Source organism: Myodes glareolus, chromosome 6 (assembly GCF_982192425.1).
Source record: "Myodes glareolus chromosome 6, mMyoGla1.1, whole genome shotgun sequence".
Taxonomy (NCBI): Eukaryota; Metazoa; Chordata; class Mammalia; order Rodentia; family Cricetidae; genus Myodes; species Myodes glareolus.
In genome coordinates, this window is record NC_142031.1 from 102,735,905 (window position 1) to 102,754,699 (window position 18,795).

Genomic DNA, 18,795 nt, shown 5'->3' on the forward strand with positions numbered 1-18,795 from the left:
CGCTGACCTCGTCATTGCCATTCTGTGTCTTAGGCGGAGTGTGCTGGCCTCGTCATACGTCCATGTTTCCTGTTTTTTCTTTCAGAGCTACTTTCTAAGCTATTTATTTACATCTCACATTACTTACTAATTCTTAGATGTGTTTAATTTGGTATTTTAGTCATTAATATGCTGTTTTCATTACAATATTTACTGTTTGCCTTTACTTTTTTCAAATATATGTATTTTTGTGTATTACAGATAGTGTATGCATGTGTGTTTTATGCGTGTTTACACATGGTGCATATGTGGCTGTGAAAACCAGAGGTCAGTGTCAGGGGTCAGGTATCTTCTATTGCTTTCCACCTTAGTTTTTAGGTAGGAGCTGTCACTAAATGCTGAGTTCACTGATTGGCTAGACGAGGGATTCACCTGTCTCTCCTCCCAGCCACTTCCTGGCTTTTCTCCTCTCCCCAGCACAGATGCATGCCACCCTCCTGGCTAATGTGAGTGCTGTGAATTCCATCTCAAGTGCTCATACTCGCCTGGTAGTAACTGTGCTGACCAAGCCATCCGCCAGACTCTCCAGTGAGACTCTTTCTGTGGGCTGTGTGGGGGTTATTCCCTTCCCACATGTTTTTAGTCATGTGTGTTTTACATCTCCTTTTGTGTTTTATTCTGTCATCTTAAGTTCTTGGGGTTTTCATCTTCACTTTTAAATTTATTGTGCATTTTCTCCTTGGTGTGTGTGTGTTTGTGTGATATGTATGGTGCGTGTGTGTGTGTGTGTTTATGTGGTGTGTGTTAGTGGTATGTGTGATGCGTATATATATATATATATATATGGTGTGTGTGCATGTATGGTGTGTGTTTGTGGTATGTATGTGTGTTTGTGTGGTATGTGTGGTGTGTGTATGTGTATGGTGTGTGTGTGGTGTGTATGGTGTGTGTATGGTATGTGTGTGGTGTGTATGTATGATGTGTGGTGTGTGTGTGTGTGTGTGTGTGTGTGTGGTTTGTGTATGATATGTGTGTGGTGTGCATATGTGGTATGTGTGTGTATGATGTGTGTGTATGTTGTGTGATTTTGTGTTGTTAGCCAGCTCCTTGTTAGTGGTACTTGGTTTCCTGGTGATAAGAGTGATCCTCCCAACAGACTGAATACTTTCTTTGGCTGAGCATCCCCTGAAGCTGTCACCAGCTATGGGCCAATTTTTGTGTTAAATCATCCATTTCAGAATTCTTTTTTTACTTTTTGAGACATGTTTTCTCTATGTAGCCATGGCTGTCCTGAAACTTACTCTGTAGACCAGGCTGGCCTCAAACTCACAGAGATCCACCTGCCTCTGCTTCCTGAGTACTGGGATTGAAGGTGTGCGCCACTGCCCAGCCTGTTTCAGAATTCTTAAAATCCAAGTTTTGGTGCTATTTTAAGCCCAACAATTTCCCCTTCTTCCACTAGCAGAGACAAAGAGGTTTCTTACCCCTTATTCTGGTGAAAGAAATTATCCTGTCATTTTCAGTTTCCTGCCAGACCTGGCAGAATCCAGCTCCATCCAGAGCAGGGAGAGAGCAAGCGGCCTACAGGCCCTGCCTCCCTACAGCCCAGATCAAAGCCAGGAGGAGGAAAAGTGCATCTGGAAGCAAGCAGCGCAGGACCAACACTGTATTTTCACCACTTAACAAACACAGCCTGGTCCCTAGGGGCGGAGCACTGACCCGGTTTGATATTTAGGCCTCTGTTAGAGACAGACCAGAGGATGTATGGACATACGTACTAAGTTTATGGAATAAGGACAATAGGAGCTCGTTTAGGTGACATATTAAAATAGAGAATCAGAGGCCAGAAGTATAGCTCCATGGTAGAACATATGCGGCCGCCACCCACAGCTGCCACTGAATACAGATACACTAGTCACAAAAGGAAGCAAATCTGGGTATGAGTGGGACCCAAGGTGGGAAGGCTTCCCCTACAGTGGAGTCCTTGAGCTGCACTGTGAAGGACTCTCTGTGAGAACCAGGCTGTAAATGAGGAAGGGAAGGAGGAACTCATCAAAGCTGTGGGCAGAGTGTGCACCCTGTCATAAGGACCCAGCCTTACTAGTTGGGTGGGGAGGTGGCAAAGCAGTTACTGCAGAGGCTGGGAGGCAGACAGGATCCAGGCCATGGAGACCCTGGAGCCATGCTGCTGAGTTAGGGCTTCATTCTGCCGTCCGTGGAAGCCATTTTACATTTTGTGAGGAAAAGACCCCCCCAAATACAGAACTGCTCACAGAAATATGTGAATAACTACAGAAGCCCCATATGTAATCTAAACTTTTCTAGCAGTCACATTTTAAGTCAAAATACATAAAATTCCAATAGTATTTAATCTAGTATATCCAAAATATTACAATATGCAACAAGATTGATTGATTGGCTGGTTGGCTGACTGGCTAGGTGGTTGGTTGTTGGGTTAGTTAGTTGCTTGGTATGTTGGTTGATTAGTTTGCTGACTTAATGGTTGGCATGTATGCACATTGGTTGGTAGGTTTGGTTAGTTGGTTGGTTGTTTGGTTGCTTGGTTTCTTGGTTGGTATGTTAGTTGGTTGATTGCTTGGTAGGTTGGTTGGTAGGTTGATTGGTTAGTTGGTAGGTTGGTTATTTGGTTGGTTAGTAGGTTTGTTGGTTAGTTTGCTAACCAACTGGTTGGTTAGTTGACTGGCTGATTGACTGGTTGGCTGGTTGTTTCTAAGAGTCTTACTATGTAGCCCAGGCTAACCTCTAACTCCAGTTCCTCCTTCCTCAGTCTTCTGAAATCACAGGTGTATTTCACCATCATCTGGCTAATATAGTATTGATGCAATATGTTACATTTCATATTAAATATGTCTTCAAAACCCAATGTGTAGTTTGCATCTATAAATATCTCTATTGGACAAGCTACATTGGAAGGGTTCAGTCACACTCCTCTCTGTCAAGTACAGGGACAGTCGGGTATCCAGGATGACAAAGTGTGCTTATTCACTCCATGGCAACCCGAGTCCTCGGTTAATCCAGCAATCCCACCCACCTCTCCCTCTGTTATCAGGTCCACTGTTGGCAACTCTGGGTGCCTCGGCTTGCATATGTCTGTAGTGCAGGGCTTCTCAGAATCAAATAGGCTAATATGCACTATGGCCCAAGAAGAGCAATACACAGGCTGCAGTGTGGCCAGATTCCTGTGACCTTACAGGACAGGAATGCCATATCCTATTTTGGCGTTTGCTGGTTTGGGAGAAGCAGAGAGCTTGGCAGCAGGCAGAGGGAGACATTCAGAAGGAGGCACCAGGAAGAGGAGCACTGAGAAGGCTGAGAAGGGACAGCAAGGCTGAAGGGGCAGCACTTCCGAGGTAACAGTGCAGGGGCAGGTGGAGGAGGCTGGGAGTGGAAGAGGGCACTGAACCCAGCAATATTGGGGTCTTTCTTACCTTCCTGAGAGCGGGGTCAACAGGACAGTGTACCCAGTTAGGGAAATGTAAGGAGAACACAAGCCTAGACCTTCTTGTGACTTTGACAATACACAAAAAAAGAGGGCGTTGAAGAGGGAATGGGGCTGAAGGAGACGTGCTGGTGTGTCTTTGCCAGGTTGTCTTTTCCAGGAGTAGGAGGGACATCTAACTCTGCTTGTGAACCAAAAATAAAGCAGTGAAAACTGAATATAATGGGGGGCCTGGGCAGGGTGGGGGCACTGTGGAAGGGAACACCAATTAAGGGTGCTGGCTAGAGAGAGTACTCGGACCCCTAGCACCTGACCAGGAATGAAATAAGGAACAAGGGAGTAGAGAGATAAAGGGAGGAAGGTTTAGGGGGCACTGTGTCTTTATTTCCCCTGACCTCATAGGTAAGGACATCTGAAGTGAGGGCTTGGAACTGAACCAAGAGCAGAAGTCTAAGGGCCACAGGGATGAAATGCAAGGGGTCAGTGTGGCATAGTGATGAGCTGTCCCCGTGCTCATCCTAATGAAGCATCTGTCATATCCATCCAGCTGTAGAAATAGAAACGACTTAAGGCCCTTCCTGTGGTTATAAGCTGTTGTTCTAGATAGGCCAGTGTTGGTGCATTTTAAGGCAACCAGGGTGTGGTTCACTGGGTGAGCAGTTGCCCAGTGTCTACAACAGTCTGCATTTGAACCCAGGCACCACAAATGCATGCAGGCTCATTTAATGGCTATGTATTCACGTCAGTGACTTACAGAAAAACCACAAGTACATTTAACTCTAAATATGAATAAATGTAATGAAAAGTACCAAGAACTGGTGAGGTGGCCCTGTGACACCTGCTTCCACTCCCCAGCATCCACATGGTGAAAGCAGGACCGGCTCTTAAGGTCATTCTCTGACCTCCACTCTCAGGCCGAGGCAATGCATACACATACACACAATAAATAAATTTAAAAGGTAATTAAAACTTTTTTAAAGAAAATAACTAGACAGTCATAGATATGGAATGCAGATATTTCATAAATCCCAAATAGGGATCATGAATGACATGAAACACCAGGTAAGGACTGGCGATGACTCAGTGGCTAAGAACCCTGGCTGCTTTTCCCGAACTCTCGCGTGGTGGCTCACAAACTCCTGAAATCCAACTCCAGGGGATCTGATGCCCTTTTCTGGCTTTACCTGGTACACAACACACATGCAGGCAAAACACCCATGGGGCACATAAAGTTCAATAGTTTGGTCTGTTTATTTGGGGTTTTTTTATTTTATTTTTTTTAAGTAAGAGGTACTGTACCCTCAGCACAGGTTCTAGTTGCTTCCAGCAGTCACTGGATGTGACCAGTGTCTCTGATGATGCTCTGGGCAGCACTGTTCACGAGCTGTCTGCGTACATCTGTCCTCTGTGCCACACATAGCATAGTCAAGCCGGCCTCCACCTGGCCTTCCCGATTCACTGTGTACCTGCTGCTGTGCAGTTCTCTCCAGCAGGCAGAACAAAATTCAGTGCTCCAGAGTTGGCAGAGCTATGGTTTCTGGTTGGCTAGCACCCCATGTCACCTGATAAATTCAGTATTTTTGTTTTATAAACCTGTCATCTATGCCTGCAGTATTAGCAAAAAAAAATCATTAAAACTGTACGTTAATCCAAATCTATCACACACACACACACACACACACACACACACACACACACACACACACACTGTTGTTGTTTGTTTTTTGAGACAGGGTTTCTCTGTGTAGCTTTGGAGCCTGTCTTGGAACTTGCTCTGTAGCCCAAACTGGCCTCGAACTCACAGAAATCCACCTGCCTCTGTCTCTCAAGTGCTGGGATTAAAGGCGTGCACCACCACTCCTGGCCTAAAGATATATTTCTTTAATTCATAGCTCAGTGGTAGAGTCTTGCCTAGCATACACAAGGTCCTATAGGAAAAGGTTAGAAAAGGTTAAACCAAGCTGGGCTATACTAGAGTTTGGTGATAGTGTTTGTCTAGTGTCTCCCCTAGCAAGCAGGAAAAAAAAAAAAAAGACTCTGACCCTTCCCTTGTTTGTTCTCCCTCTGGGGCACTGCTCTCTGTTCCCATTGCTTTGTGGCTGCCCTGTGGGACTCTGCATCCTCACTGCTGCCATCATTCCCAAGACCTGTGCTGGGGACAGCTGAAGTCCCCGTTCACACCTCGTTGTCTGCTAGCTCGGCTTTTGCTTAAAAAACAGAAACAAAAAACATGTCTCTCTCTGTCTCTCTCTCTCTCTGTGTGTGTGTGTGTGTCTCTCTCTCTGTCTCTCTCTGTCTCTCTGTCTCTCTCTCGTGTGGGGGGGGCACCAGTTTTCCCCTGCCATCATGTGAGTCCAATGAACGAACTCAGGTTATGGAGCTTGTCAGCAGCACCTTTACCTGCTGAGCCATCTCACTGACTCCAGATTTGTGTGTGTGTGTGTGGTTTTTAAAATTTTATTTTTTTTATTGGCTTACAAAGAATTGTTTTCCATTATGGCTTGAAATACTCTGCCTGCTGCCTCATGTGGTAGCTTCCTGGATACCATTCCGAGGGGAACTTCTTAGACCATTTAAATTTAGTAGATTTACTTGAGCCAATCATCGGAAACTAAAACAATTCCTCAATACTAGTTACCAGAATAACTGAGAATTTAGCCAGCAATGTTGTCCAACAGCATTTATCAAAAAACAAAAATGAAATCTACAGAAAACAGCTACAGCTGCCATTTGGTTCCAGCTTAATTGGTGATTGGGTTGGTAAGACGGCTCAGTGGCTAAGACCGTGTATTCTTACAGAGGACCTGAGTTCGAATTCCACATTAGGCAGCTCACAACTACCTGTGAGTCAAGATTCAGGGGTTCTTACAACTCTCTGACCTCGCTGCGTACATACACATAAATAATAAAAATCATAAGTTGATTGACCAGAGGGCCTCCTGCAACCAGCCAGAACCCAGTTAGTGTGATTAAGTTTTACATTGATTTGATCTGTTAGCTGCTCCATCCAATCACACAGCCTCCTACAAATTTGGTTTTACGGTACTTGTCTGCTTCCACTTTTTGCCTGATGAGGGGATTCCTGAGGTATTGCTGTGTACGGATGCAGAGTGAACCCAGTGCTGCTCGTCCTGTTGTGAGCTGTCTGTGACTCCTCTGCATGGCTGTGTCTGGACTCTGTGGTGGGCCTGGCCCCACTGCTCTCTTTCAGTGGGCTGGTTGAGATCTTTTAACCTTAGAACTTTCCTTGCGAAACTCTAGAGACACATTTCTCAGGCCTTTGGTTCTTGTTTTCCTAACAGTAATTCAAAGTGAGTTGGTATTTTATATAAGTATAACTAGATATATTGCCAAACCCTTTCAGAGCACTGACCAGCACCGTGTGCATCGTAGACCGTAATTCTTTGTAAATAGTGGGCCTAAGTTGATGATGGCTCATGATCTACTAGTTTGAAAAACACCAACTTCAAGTACTAATTTATTTAATCATTTCAATAATTTCCAGAAGTCGTGGAATGATGAAATTCTGGTCACTTTGAGGCCATTTCTAAAATTCTTAATTCTCTCACTGTTGCTCAGAAGTCAGGAGCTTGCTATAACTTCACAGATGTGATAACTTTACCTCTAGGAGCACAGTAGTCCCTCATGCCAGCTCTCCGCAAGCAGGTGATCCTCTCTGGGAAATGTCCTTTCGAAGCAGTGCCTCCTCTGAGAATTGTCCATCTTCCTTGAGGGACTGAAGTAGTGCCGTTAAGCTCTGCCCTGTCTCTGCAGGGTGTGCCGATCTCCAAGCCCTGGACACAATGCAGCCCATGGAGAGGAAGAGGCAGGGCTACATTCACGAGCTGATTCAGACAGAGGAGCAGTACATGGACGATCTGCAGCTGGTCATCGAGGTGAGGCCTGTCACTTACTGTCTCCCATGGGAGACAGAGGGTGGCCGTCTCTGCCAATCTCGCTTGAAAGCAACATAAGCCATCCTCTTTTGTTTGCGGTACTGGGCATAGCCCAGGGACTCTCACATGCCACACACGTGTTATACCATTGAGCTGTGCCCCCTGCCTGGGCACCATTTCCACATGAGAACTCATACACCGTAGTGATAAAGGCTGCCTCTGCTCCCTGGTGAGGCAGAAGACTGAAGGTTCCTGATGGAGGCACAGGTTCTTCCCCAGCTGAGTCCACTGAGTGGGGGCGGGGACCTGAGAAGGTCCTAGTTGAATGTGCAGAGGACAAGGGCATAGAGAGGGTGCGAAGGCCTCCAAACGGACTCAACTCCAGGTCTTGCCTAACTGTATTTACACTGCTGTTTGGAAACCTGACATTATCATTGGCTTCATTCGGCTCTACCTAATGTTGGCGTCAACTTCGGAAACCAAACAGGTGCAGTTGCCAAACCGTTTCCCAAATCATGTGTTTACTGCCTGGACCTGTCCTCATGGTCAGTGGCGTCTAAGCTGATGACAGCGCCCTCCTGAGAGGGACACTTTACAAGGGCTTGTGTCTGAAAGCACAAAAGGCAGCTTTATACTTCTACCCTGTTTCTGTTTCCACGGCTTTCAGTTGCCAGGGAATGTAGCAAGGCCATCAGATGAGAAGAGCAATTCAGCCAACAAACCATTTGGAGAAACAAGCACCCCCCCACACACCCTGGACCGATGGGTGCGTCCCTGGCCATGACCTGGATGGCAGAGTGGAGCAGGGGCTGCATCTGCCTGCAAGGCCTGCTTTCCTCACACCTGTGCGCTCCCTACACACTCCTTTGTATTTGAGACAGGGTCTCATGTAGTCCAAACTGGCTTTGAACTTGCTATGGAACTAAAGATGATCTTGAACATCTGATCTTCCTGCCTCTGTCTTCCATGCGCTGCAGTTAGAAGCATCTGCCATCATACCCAGTTTGTGTGGGGCTGGGGACTGAACCCCAGACTTCATGCCTACTAGACAGGCATCCTACAAACTGAGTTAAATCTCTCGCCCTCCCTATCTGTTCTTCATTCTTCATCCCCCAAACTTAGCCTGGCCCTGGTTGAATGGTTTTACTTGTACTTCCCCATACCTGGAAAGATGGCTGAGGAGAAAAGCCCCTGTTCCTGATCAGCCTCCTGGAAGTGTCAGGGCTGCTGCCAGCCAGCCAGTTCCCAGTCCAAGGGGACTGAGGGTGGCCATAGAGTCTTATGCACTAACCCAGAATACGAACAGACAGGTGCTTGCCACCCCCGCTAGGCTTGTCAGGAATGCCTCTTCTACCCTCCTCACCCAGTGTTCCAGGGGCAGGAACCTAGCAGGGACCTAGGGTGGAAAGCACTATGCTAATGTGACTTTCTCATTGAAATTGTTAAAGCCTCAATGGTCTTTTCCCTTCTGCTTCCCTCTCTGAGCCTGCTCACATAGCTTTTGCATAGACAAACAGCCCAGTAGGGAATAAGGACCAGTTCAGTGCAGCCTGGGTGCAGGAAGCCCCTGTTTGTGTGTCTATGTGTCCTGGCATCCAGCCACATTCTCCATGTGGAGCTGAGATGTCTCCTCTAGAGAGCTTCCGGCTCATGGCATTTCTGGCTAACGTCTGTGGCCCACATTAACTCAGCAAACGTTAGCTAAAGTGCATGGCAGGGAACACAGGCAGCCAAGGTGTTCCTGTCCTCATAGTGTGCACAGTCTTGTTGGGGTAAGAAAGGGTTAGAGCCCAGAGAACAGGTCCACCCCCAACCAGGAAGGACTCCCCACTTATGCTCAGACTACCATGAGTCTACTCTGCCAGGAGGAAAAAGTAGATGTGGGGATGGGGACCTATGAGTTACACTGGAGTGTCAAGGACCTAGGGGCCTATCATGAGTTGTGTCTAAAGGCCTGTGAGCCTCAAGGGCTCCACATCTCAGCACTTCACAAGTGTGGGGCCTTTGCATGGTTTTACATAGAGCCCTGTGTTACAGGAAACCTTGGGGAAATCACTCTTATCCCTTCATAAGCCAATGAGAAATAACAGCAGCTCATTTGCTTCATCTGTATACAGTGAGAATCCTGTATCTACTCCTGTGCCTTACACGCATGTGCGTCCGTGTATATGTGGAGCCCGGGTGGGGAGTATTTCTGCAGCTGGCTTCTGCTGGGTGCATCTGCTCAGGGTGGTCATGGGGCGACTGAAGGCCCCACTGTTTTCTCTCTGAGCAACACACAGGGTCCTGAGAACTGGGATGCACAGCTGTGTAGCAGTTGCTCTCCCTCCATCCTGTGGGTTCCACTAGTGAGAGTAGGAAATGGTGCAATTTTAACAGTGAGCCAGCATGGTCTAGCCCCTAAAAGCATTTGTATTTGAGTTCAAGCCCTGGAATCCATGTGACAAAGGCGCACATGGTAGCACATATCTGTAATCTCCGTGGCAAGATGAGTGGCAGTCAGGAGAACACCCAGAAGCTTGCGAGCCAGGTAGCCTGTAGATACTGCACCGCAGAGTGAGACCCTGCTGCCTCAGAAAGCGGGGAGGAGAGAACCCACCCCAGAATTGCTTTTTATACTGTGACATACATGCCCCCCCACTCTGTCTCTATCTCTCTGTTTCCCCTCATATGCACATATATACACAGTAACAATAGATAACTTTTTAAAAATCGAACAGTTATAAATATGCTTATCTGGAAGAGAACAGGAAGGCATGCCAGGCTGTGATGCATGATTGTGGACCCACACCGCAGCTAAATTACATCTGTGTCTTGTACTCAGGTTTTCCAGAAGCCGATGGCAGAGTCAGGCTTCCTCACCGAAGCAGAGATGGCCTTGATCTTTGTGAACTGGAAGGAGCTCATCATGTCCAACACGAAGCTGTTGAAGTGAGTTGTGGGCCCTCCTGATGTGCTGTAGCCCTTCAGGGACTGCTCAGTTGGGGACTTTCCACTCTGTCCTCCTTAGGCTTTGCACCCCACGAGCATGTTGAGAAGGGCCCTGTAGCTCAATTACATAATTATGGAGAAAGGTAAAGGACTTGAAGGCAAAACTGCTTTGACTAAACAAGAAAAGCTATGTTGGTGTATGATTCCCAAACAGGTCCAGCATGCAGCTGGGAGGAGGGGCAACAGGCAGAAGAGTGCTGTGGCCACAGCCAAATGCCAGCACAGTGCTCATGTGCAAGGCCTGTCCTTGATGTTTATGAAAGCAGAGCTCCAAGCCAGCTGCACCCCTGCCTGTGCAGGGACACAGCCGCCCACCGTGAAGACACCAGTACTCTACTCCAGCCCCTGGCCACCTTGGCTCCTAAGCCACATTTTCTCAAATAAGGAGAAACAAATTGAATCTTGCAAAAGGAACTTTGTTGGACTGGAGAGAGGGCTCAGTGGTTAAGAGCACTGGCTGCTCTTCCAAAGGTCCTGAATTCAATTCCCAGCAACCACATGGTGGCTCACAACCATCTGAAATGAGATCTGATGTCCTCCTCTGGCCTGTAGGCAGACACACAGACAGAATATTGTATAAATAATAAATAAATAAATAAATAAATAAATAAATACTTTTTTTTTTTTTAAAAAAGGAACTTTGTCAAGAGAATGAGGTGAATTGAAGACTCTTCTAATGGCCTAGAAAGCACCTAAATGTGTAGACTTTGGTACCTTTTTCTTTTTTGCTAGTGTTTCCCCCAGATTAGCTCAGCCAGCAGAGCTTTAGGCCATGCAACTGCCCCTTCCTGCGAGCCATGTCTTCCCAGTCCAAGTGTCCAAGGATGCTAGGTCAGTGCCATTGCTATTAGTCTCTGGTGCTCACTCTTTTTTTTTTAAATATTTATTTATTATGTATACAGTATTCTGTCTGTGTGTATGTCTACAGGCCAGAAGAGGGCACCAGACCTCATTCATCACAGATGGTTGTGAGCCACCATGTGGTTGCTGGGAGTTGAACTCAGGACCTCTGGAAGAGCAGGCAATGCTCTTAACCACTGAGCCATCTCTCCAGCCCCTGGCGCTCACTCTTTAACTCCCAAGGGAGGAGATCTGTGGAAAAGGGAGTGACCATCAGTTACTTGCAGGGCCTTGCGGGTGCGGAAGAAGACTGGCGGTGAGAAGATGCCTGTTCAGATGACCGGGGACATCCTGGCTACAGAGCTGTCCCACACGCAGGCCTACATCCGCTTCTGCAGCTGTCAGCTTAACGGAGCCACTCTGTTACAGCAGAAGACAGATGAGGACACTGACTTCAAGGAGTTTTTAAAGGTACGCCCAGCCTGAGACTTTGGGGTCTTTGCCTCCTCTTTGCCTGGAAGCAGCAGCACGCCTCCCACTGTGGAAGCTGAGAAGTTGTGGAAAATCTGCAGTTGACAGGTGTGTCCCCATTAGTGGAAGCGCAAGCGTGGCCAGCAGCTTGCTGACTGCATAGGGTTGTCCCAGGGGGAGCTTATTTTCCTGGCACTAGAACCACGAGTTTATATCCTGGTTAAAGAATAGTGTTGTTTTGGTTTGTTTGTTTTTTTTTAACAACCTTATATATCAACTGTTTTGTTTTTCCAAAGAACCATCCATAATGCCATTGCTTTTTAAATTATTTATGCATACAGGTGTTTGCCTGCATGTATGTCTGTGAACCACATGCATGCCTGGCACCCTCAGAGGTCAGAAGAAGGCATTGGATCCTCTGGAACTGGTGTTACAGGTTATATTTACAGGTGGCTGTGAGCTGCCATGTGGGTGCTGGGTACCAAACCCAGGTCCTCTGCAAGAGCAACCAATGCTCTTAGCCAATGAGCCTTCTCTCCAGCCCCACTGTACTATTATGTCTTAATTTTACAATTATATTTATTTAATAATCATCTTGTTCCAGAAAGAAAATAAAAGAGCTTACTTAAATGCATAAAACACAGCAAAATAAATTTTAAATAATCAGGTGAGTACTTTGTGATTAGAGAAAATGGAAGTAGGAAAAAAAGAATAAACAGGAAGATAAAGTAATACCTACAGGTATAGCTGTGACCCTGCGTGTCCCGCACCAGCAGCTAACTTCATACACCTGGTTACTACAGTGCAATGCTATATTTTTAAGCCAGGCATGCTGGTGTGTGCCTGTAATTCCTGCACTTGAGAGGCTGAGGCACAAGAACCATAAACTCAAGCCATGTGCTCTATAAAAAGGATCTGTTCCCAAGAAAACAAACAAACAGGCTGGAGAGGGCTCAATGGTTAAGAACACTCAATGTTCCTCCAGGGGACCTGAGGTCAGTTCCCAGCACCCACATGGCAGCTCACAGCTGCTGGTAGCTCCAGGGTTCTGACAGGTACCCACATACATATGGCTTGTACACACACAACAACAACAAACAAATAAGTACATAAATAAGTAAACACTTGAATTTTTGCTTGTTTTGTTTTGTTTTTTTGAGACAGGGTCTCTCTGTGTGGTCCTGGCTGTCCTGGAACTTACTCTGTAGACCAGGCTGGCCTCAAACTCAGAGACCTGCCTCTGCCTCCTGAGTGCTGGGACTAAAGACGTGCGCCACTGTCACCAGCTAACATATTCTAAAATGTAACACAGCATGTAGGGCTAGAGGTATAACTCAACAGGAGGGTGATTCCCTGGCATGTGCAAGGCCCTAGGTTCCATCCCTAGTACTTCAAAGAAAAATTAAATAAAAGCAAATTTTGTCAATACTATGTATATCAAAGTGTTACTTTTAAATTTTTGACTTTTTTCTTTTTTGATGCTGGGACTCAGACACATGAGGGGGGGCATCATACTTCAGGTATCTCCATCAGTTGGTATCATGGCCGGCTCGCACAGCAGCTGAAGATGGTCACCAGCACTCTGGGGAGAGCACCTGAAGGGGTCACTAGCACCCTAGGGTGTGCACACCAAGTGGTCGCTGGCACTCTGGGATGAGCGAGCACCTTTAATGACTGAGGAGTGACTCACTGCAGTTATGAACAGGAAGACTGTCCTGTCCCAGAGGCACTACGTACACAGAGGAGAGTCACAGAGAGGAGGGAAGTGTCCCAGGGGAAAGTGACCACAGAGAAGCACGGCCTGAGTCTTGAGAAATGAGTGTGAATCAGAAACTGGAGAAAGGGCAGTAGAGACAGTACTGGCAAAATCCGTGCACGCATGGCCTGGCGCACAGCTGGCCCTCTCCAAGCAATCTCACACGTTTCTGGTGAGGCAGGGGTGGTAGGCGTGCTGAGACGGGGAGACCAAGAGCTGTCCACCCGGCAGACGGGAGGAAGTGACAACCGCTGGGTGAGGTGGAGGGAATTCCACCTCGTGGGGTTGAGACTGAGGTGACTTTGCAACATCTGAGAAGTCTAATGTAGTCATGATAGAACTCCAGAGAATGACTGCATACGGGTGCTGGGCCTGGGCCTCGGGCTGCAGCTACACTGAGAGAAGGTGGCAGAAATGAATGTGGTGAAGAGCGAGGCCAGTGGGCTGGGGTGGAGCGGCCAGGCGAGAGCTGTTCTAGCAGGAAGAGTGAGCCGCACAGCATGGGAAAGCTGAGAAGCAGGGTTGGGCTGGACTCAGGAGCTGAGAGGTTCCTGTTGCTAACTTGACATGTGTCTTTTCAGATCCTGTCATAAAACGAACCTGAAATCTAGACAGTGGCCCTGCCTAGCAGGAGGTGGGAGTTTTGCCCAGTGTTTCTGTTGCTTCACCTGGAGCTGTCTTTTCCTCACAAGGCCTCTCTGTTTTCCAGAAACTGGCATCTGACCCACGATGTAAAGGAATGCCCCTGTCCAGCTTCCTGCTGAAGCCCATGCAGAGGATCACTCGCTACCCACTGCTCATCAGAAGTGTGAGTTCTCGGTCAGGGTGACTCAGGAGCAGGACCCCCCCCTGGCTGGACAGAGATCACGCACCCAGGGAGCAGTGCCCTAATGTTCCATGGTCACAGTGTGCTGGTGGGGAAGGGTAAAGGCCATCTTGTAGCTGTGGGACAGCCATCAAGCCAGAGAGGACATGGAGTCACCATTAGCAGAACCTTGGGCCCCAGCCTTTCTTCTTGGGGCAGAATGCTTTCTAAGGAGAATACAGGTTTTATAAAGGAACATAGTGAATGTTCTGCCAGCTTGGACTTCAAAGATCTTGGCTCAAAAAGGCAAAGCCACCCAAAACAAAACAAAACAAAAGCACATGACTTATATTCTTAGGGAGACCCAAGAAGGCAGCCATCATTCTGTGCCTATTATCAAGACTTGTCAGGTTCATTGTGTCCCTGTCACCCATAGTCCATGTAATTACCGGCCCCTGTTCCCACAAGGACTGTGGGGCTGTGTGCTTCCCAAGGCAGATGCCTTTGCTTCTCCTCTCACGGGAGGTCCCACTGGGGCCTCACACATGTACGCAGCAGAGCAGAGTAAATGGGCAGGTGACACAGTGTGACCTACACAACACTGCCTGCTGTCCTTCAGATCCTAGAGAACACTCCACAGAGTCACGCTGACCACTCTTCCCTGAAACTGGCCCTTGAGCGAGCTGAGGAGCTGTGCTCTCAGGTGAACGAGGGAGTTCGGGAGAAGGAAAATTCAGACCGGCTGGAGTGGATCCAGGCACATGTGCAGTGCGAAGGATTGGCAGAGGTAAGGCTGTGCACCTAGAAAATCTTCTACAGTACCCTCAGGTGCTGGGTACTGGCCTTCCATGGACAGTGGAGTTATTTGCTCTCAAACTTACAAAGTACCATTTTCTTCTCTCTAAGCAACTTATTTTCAACTCCCTGACCAACTGCCTGGGTCCCCGGAAGCTTCTGCACAGCGGGAAGTTGTATAAGACCAAGAGCAACAAGGAACTGCACGGGTTTCTCTTCAACGACTTCCTGCTGCTCACCTACATGGTCAGGCAGTTCGCCGCATCCTCCGGCTCCGAGAAGCTCTTCAGCTCCAAGTCCAGTTCTCAGTTCAAAATGTATAAGACGGTGAGCCCCACGTCTGCCACAGATGGGGCCTAAGGACACTCTGCCCTGAGCGCGCGCACACACACACACACACACACACACACACACACACACACAGGATCTCCCACCTGGTCCTGCCCTGTCCATCCCCTGCTTCAGTGGCTTTCAGTGTCCTTTGCCACTTCCCAAGGGAAAGAGCCCTGTGTGCCAGCCCTTGACTGCCTGCTGCTGTGACAACGGGAGCTTTCTCCTGGCAAACAGAACACCGCTGTGCCACAGCCGGCATTCCTCTTTCCATGATTCCAGAAGTCCAGCCAGGTGGCAATGTGCAGAGCCTGACACATCAGCAGCACAGGCTCTCAGAGCTCCTGTCCCAGTCCAGGGACACTGAGCCCCTTTCTGCTTCTCCATGGGCTCTTCATAACTGTGAACGGAACTCTGTGGTCACACTTGGGTGGAGTCTTAGGCCCATCTCTCATTTTTTCACATCTTTTGGCCCTAATTCTTTCAGCCCATTTTCCTGAATGAAGTGTTGGTGAAACTGCCTACAGACCCTTCCAGCGATGAGCCCGTCTTCCACATCTCCCACATTGATCGCGTATATACCCTCCGAACAGACAACATTAATGAGAGGTCAGTCCTGATGACGCGTGACCTGTCCTGAACTCCAGGAGGAAGCACAGACATGTCCCTGTGCCATAAGCCCATGGCCACTCATGGTGGAGGCCTCCTAACTCTTACCCAGCCTCTCGCGTGTCCCTGTACTCCAGCCCCACAGCCGGCCCAGGCGCACCCACCAGTCACACAGCCGCCTGCTAATAGTTCCCTGCTGCCCGAGTCCTCATACACTCCCAAAATGGCAGATCCATGCCTCAGTCCCCACCAAAATCTCTCTGGGGGCTGCCTGAACCCCACAGATCTGCATCCTGCAGACTCACTTGGCCAGATGGCTGTCCTCCCTGCCACATGCCCACCAGCCCTGCTTCCCTCCAGTGGAGCTCCCAGGGTAAGCGCCTCTGGTGATCATCCAGGGGATGGTGCTGCTCCTCTGCATAGTCCCCTGGTAGCTGCCACCATGCTGAGTTACCATCAGTGTGATGTGTCTTCCAGCCCTGGGCTCCCAGTCCCTCACAAGGACCTCGTGTTGTCAAATGCTGTCTTTCGCAAGTCTCAGTCCTCTTTAATTAGCAGCCCAGTCTATCACTTGGACTAAGATTAGGTGATAGCTAGAAACCTGCTATACAAACTTAAAGCCAAGGCTGGCGAAAGGGAGCTGTGGAACTGGGGCTGTGCTTGAGCACGGAGGTGCCTGGCCGTCCTTGTGGCTATTGTTCTGCTTTTCCTCCAGGACGGCCTGGGTCCAGAAGATCAAGGCTGCCTCAGAGCAATACATTGACACCGAGAAGAAGAAACGGGAAAAGGCTTACCAAGGTACCTGCTAGTGCCCCAGCGGTGGGAACCAGCTCCCAAGTTGGACGGGCAGACCACAGTCTAGCTCTAGAGGCACCAGCTGCTGCCCCTGCAGTGAAGCCTGGAGATGGGTTCATATGACATCAGGAGAGCCTGGGCACCTCCACTCCCACTGCCGGTGTTCCAAACTGCCCTGAGCTCTCCCACCTGCTGTGGGACCTGACACAGGGCTTTCTCTCTGCAGCCATTCCCATCCCTTCTCCCTCCCTCCACTTAATGATTAACCTCACCCTGGTGGGCTCTGTTGTCCCACTTGAGTCCATTTTGCTGGGTCTGTCATTCTGACCCTCTCCTCTCAACCCCTTCCCCTACCATCCTGGCCTCCAGGACCCCGGGCCCAGTTGGCCCTTCCTGCACCCCAGCACCACCACTGTTTGGCACACATCTCTCCCCCATTGCTGTGTAGATGGCACTTTCAAGGACTGTGCTTGGGTAACCTAACTAATCCTTGTTTAGCTTCCTGTAGTTACACACACACCCTCTCCCCCACTCCCTCATACTCTGAGGCTCCTCTTCACAACTTCTTCTGACTTCTCAGCTCTCTTTCTTCTCCTCCTCCTGGGAATCTACCCTTCTCCCAGCATTGTGCCCCTCAGACAGCCCTCCCATGGGCTCATACCTCTGCCAGGCTCAACAGTGGGTATGGCTACTCTCCACAATCCCAGCCTTCCAGACAAGCCCTCTCCAGCAGCTCCAGCAGCCTTCTCTCTTGGACGGTACTGCTCTCCCTTTCTGCGTGCCAGCCCCCTGCCTGAGCATCCTCCCTTTGGCCTCCCAAATTAAGGACAGTTTTTCGTCCCAAACTCAGGCTCATCTCCAACACTGCCCCATCACGTAGCCCGTTTCCCAGTGCTTCCCCCATTGCTATGTCCCAGCCTGCTGCAGGTCTGCCTTTAGGATGCTACCCACTCTTTTAAGACCCAAGTGAAGCTCTGGCTCCTCCTTGGCACCTGCTAGCAGCCCTGCTGTGCTAAGTCTGCACTGTTTTTCAGATTTTGCCTCTCTGAAGTCACCCCTGACTCCTGAGGATGAGGGAGCTGTATGTCACACTGTTTGTAGGACAGATTGTCCACCAGCTCAGTGTTCTAAAGGACCTTTGAAAAGCATCTTTAGCCCCCAACCTCCATTTGAATGCCAGGCTCCACCTTCTGTCTCCCCAGTGGAGGCCTGCCCCTCCCCTCCCCTGCCTTCCTCCCTTCCAGTGCTCCCACTCAGGCCCCTGCTGCTGAAGCCGAAGATCTTTGTGTGTTTTTTATTCAGGTTTCCCCTATTTTGTTCTGTGCTCCTGAAGGTATGTGTAAATTGCCTTTTCCTAAATGAATACTATTTTAAAAGCTTGCTATTGAAAAATCAATGATTGAATCATTTCATAATATACATAATGATCTCTTAATTTGTCAAAACTGCAAATCAAGGTTTTTCCTGAATTTCTTGTCTATGTGAACTGCTCTGCATCCTCTGTGGGTACAATCATTTAGACGTAGTTATTGGCTGTGTGCCAGGCTCTGCGGCGCACACAGTGGGGCCTATAGAGATAGTCAGGCCAAGCTCTGCCTTCAGGGAACAAGAGCATGCTCCATAATAGAGACATGGGGACATCAGGGAGCAGAGCACTGCTTACAGACAAGGCCGCCCACCTCTGAAACTGAAGGAAGAGGCCCTCAAGGCTGAGGCCAGGCAGCCTGGGATACTAGCGATAACCTGTCAAAACAAACAAACAGAAAATAAAAACCAAAAAACCTGAAGGAGGAAAGGTGGGAAGGCTGCACAGGCCCAGAGACACCAAGTATTCCTTCTGCTTCCAAACCCCACGTTCGCCAGCAGTGTGAGCGCAGGACTCGCTTCTGCCCGCACTAAAACAGCATCAGAACCTCCCTAAATACATGAAACCTGAAACAAACTGCTCACCAAGACCAGGGTCTTATGTGTTATTGAAGTTTGCTCGAGTGGTTCACACTCTATCTGATGTTTCCTTTTAACCTTGCCATTTAAAAACTCTACGGCAGGTATGGTGGGTGGCTCACAC

General features: G+C 48.6%; 1 protein-coding gene and 1 long non-coding RNA gene across 7 annotated transcripts in view; one reads left to right on the forward strand and one right to left on the reverse strand.

The window, feature by feature from the left end:
- LOC125402102 (uncharacterized) overlaps nt 1-7,220 on the reverse strand; it is a 55,121-nt gene extending 47,901 nt beyond the window's left edge. For both annotated transcript variants that reach the window (XR_015002489.2, XR_015002488.2), the window contains exon 1: nt 7,062-7,220. This is a non-coding gene — a long non-coding RNA (uncharacterized LOC125402102). The remainder of the gene's footprint in view (nt 1-7,061) is intronic.
- The window catches only part of Itsn2 (intersectin 2), a 116,024-nt gene that overhangs the window by 94,270 nt on the left and 2,959 nt on the right, over nt 1-18,795 (forward strand). For all 5 annotated transcript variants that reach the window (XM_087907446.1, XM_087907445.1, XM_087907447.1 and 2 more), the window contains 8 exons: nt 7,214-7,335; nt 10,160-10,266; nt 11,454-11,637; nt 14,103-14,201; nt 14,818-14,985; nt 15,105-15,320; nt 15,811-15,932; nt 16,648-16,730. In XM_087907446.1, the coding sequence (XP_087763572.1) occupies nt 7,214-7,335; nt 10,160-10,266; nt 11,454-11,637; nt 14,103-14,201; nt 14,818-14,985; nt 15,105-15,320; nt 15,811-15,932; nt 16,648-16,730 (1,101 nt within the window). The remainder of the gene's footprint in view (nt 1-7,213; nt 7,336-10,159; nt 10,267-11,453; nt 11,638-14,102; nt 14,202-14,817; nt 14,986-15,104; nt 15,321-15,810; nt 15,933-16,647; nt 16,731-18,795) is intronic.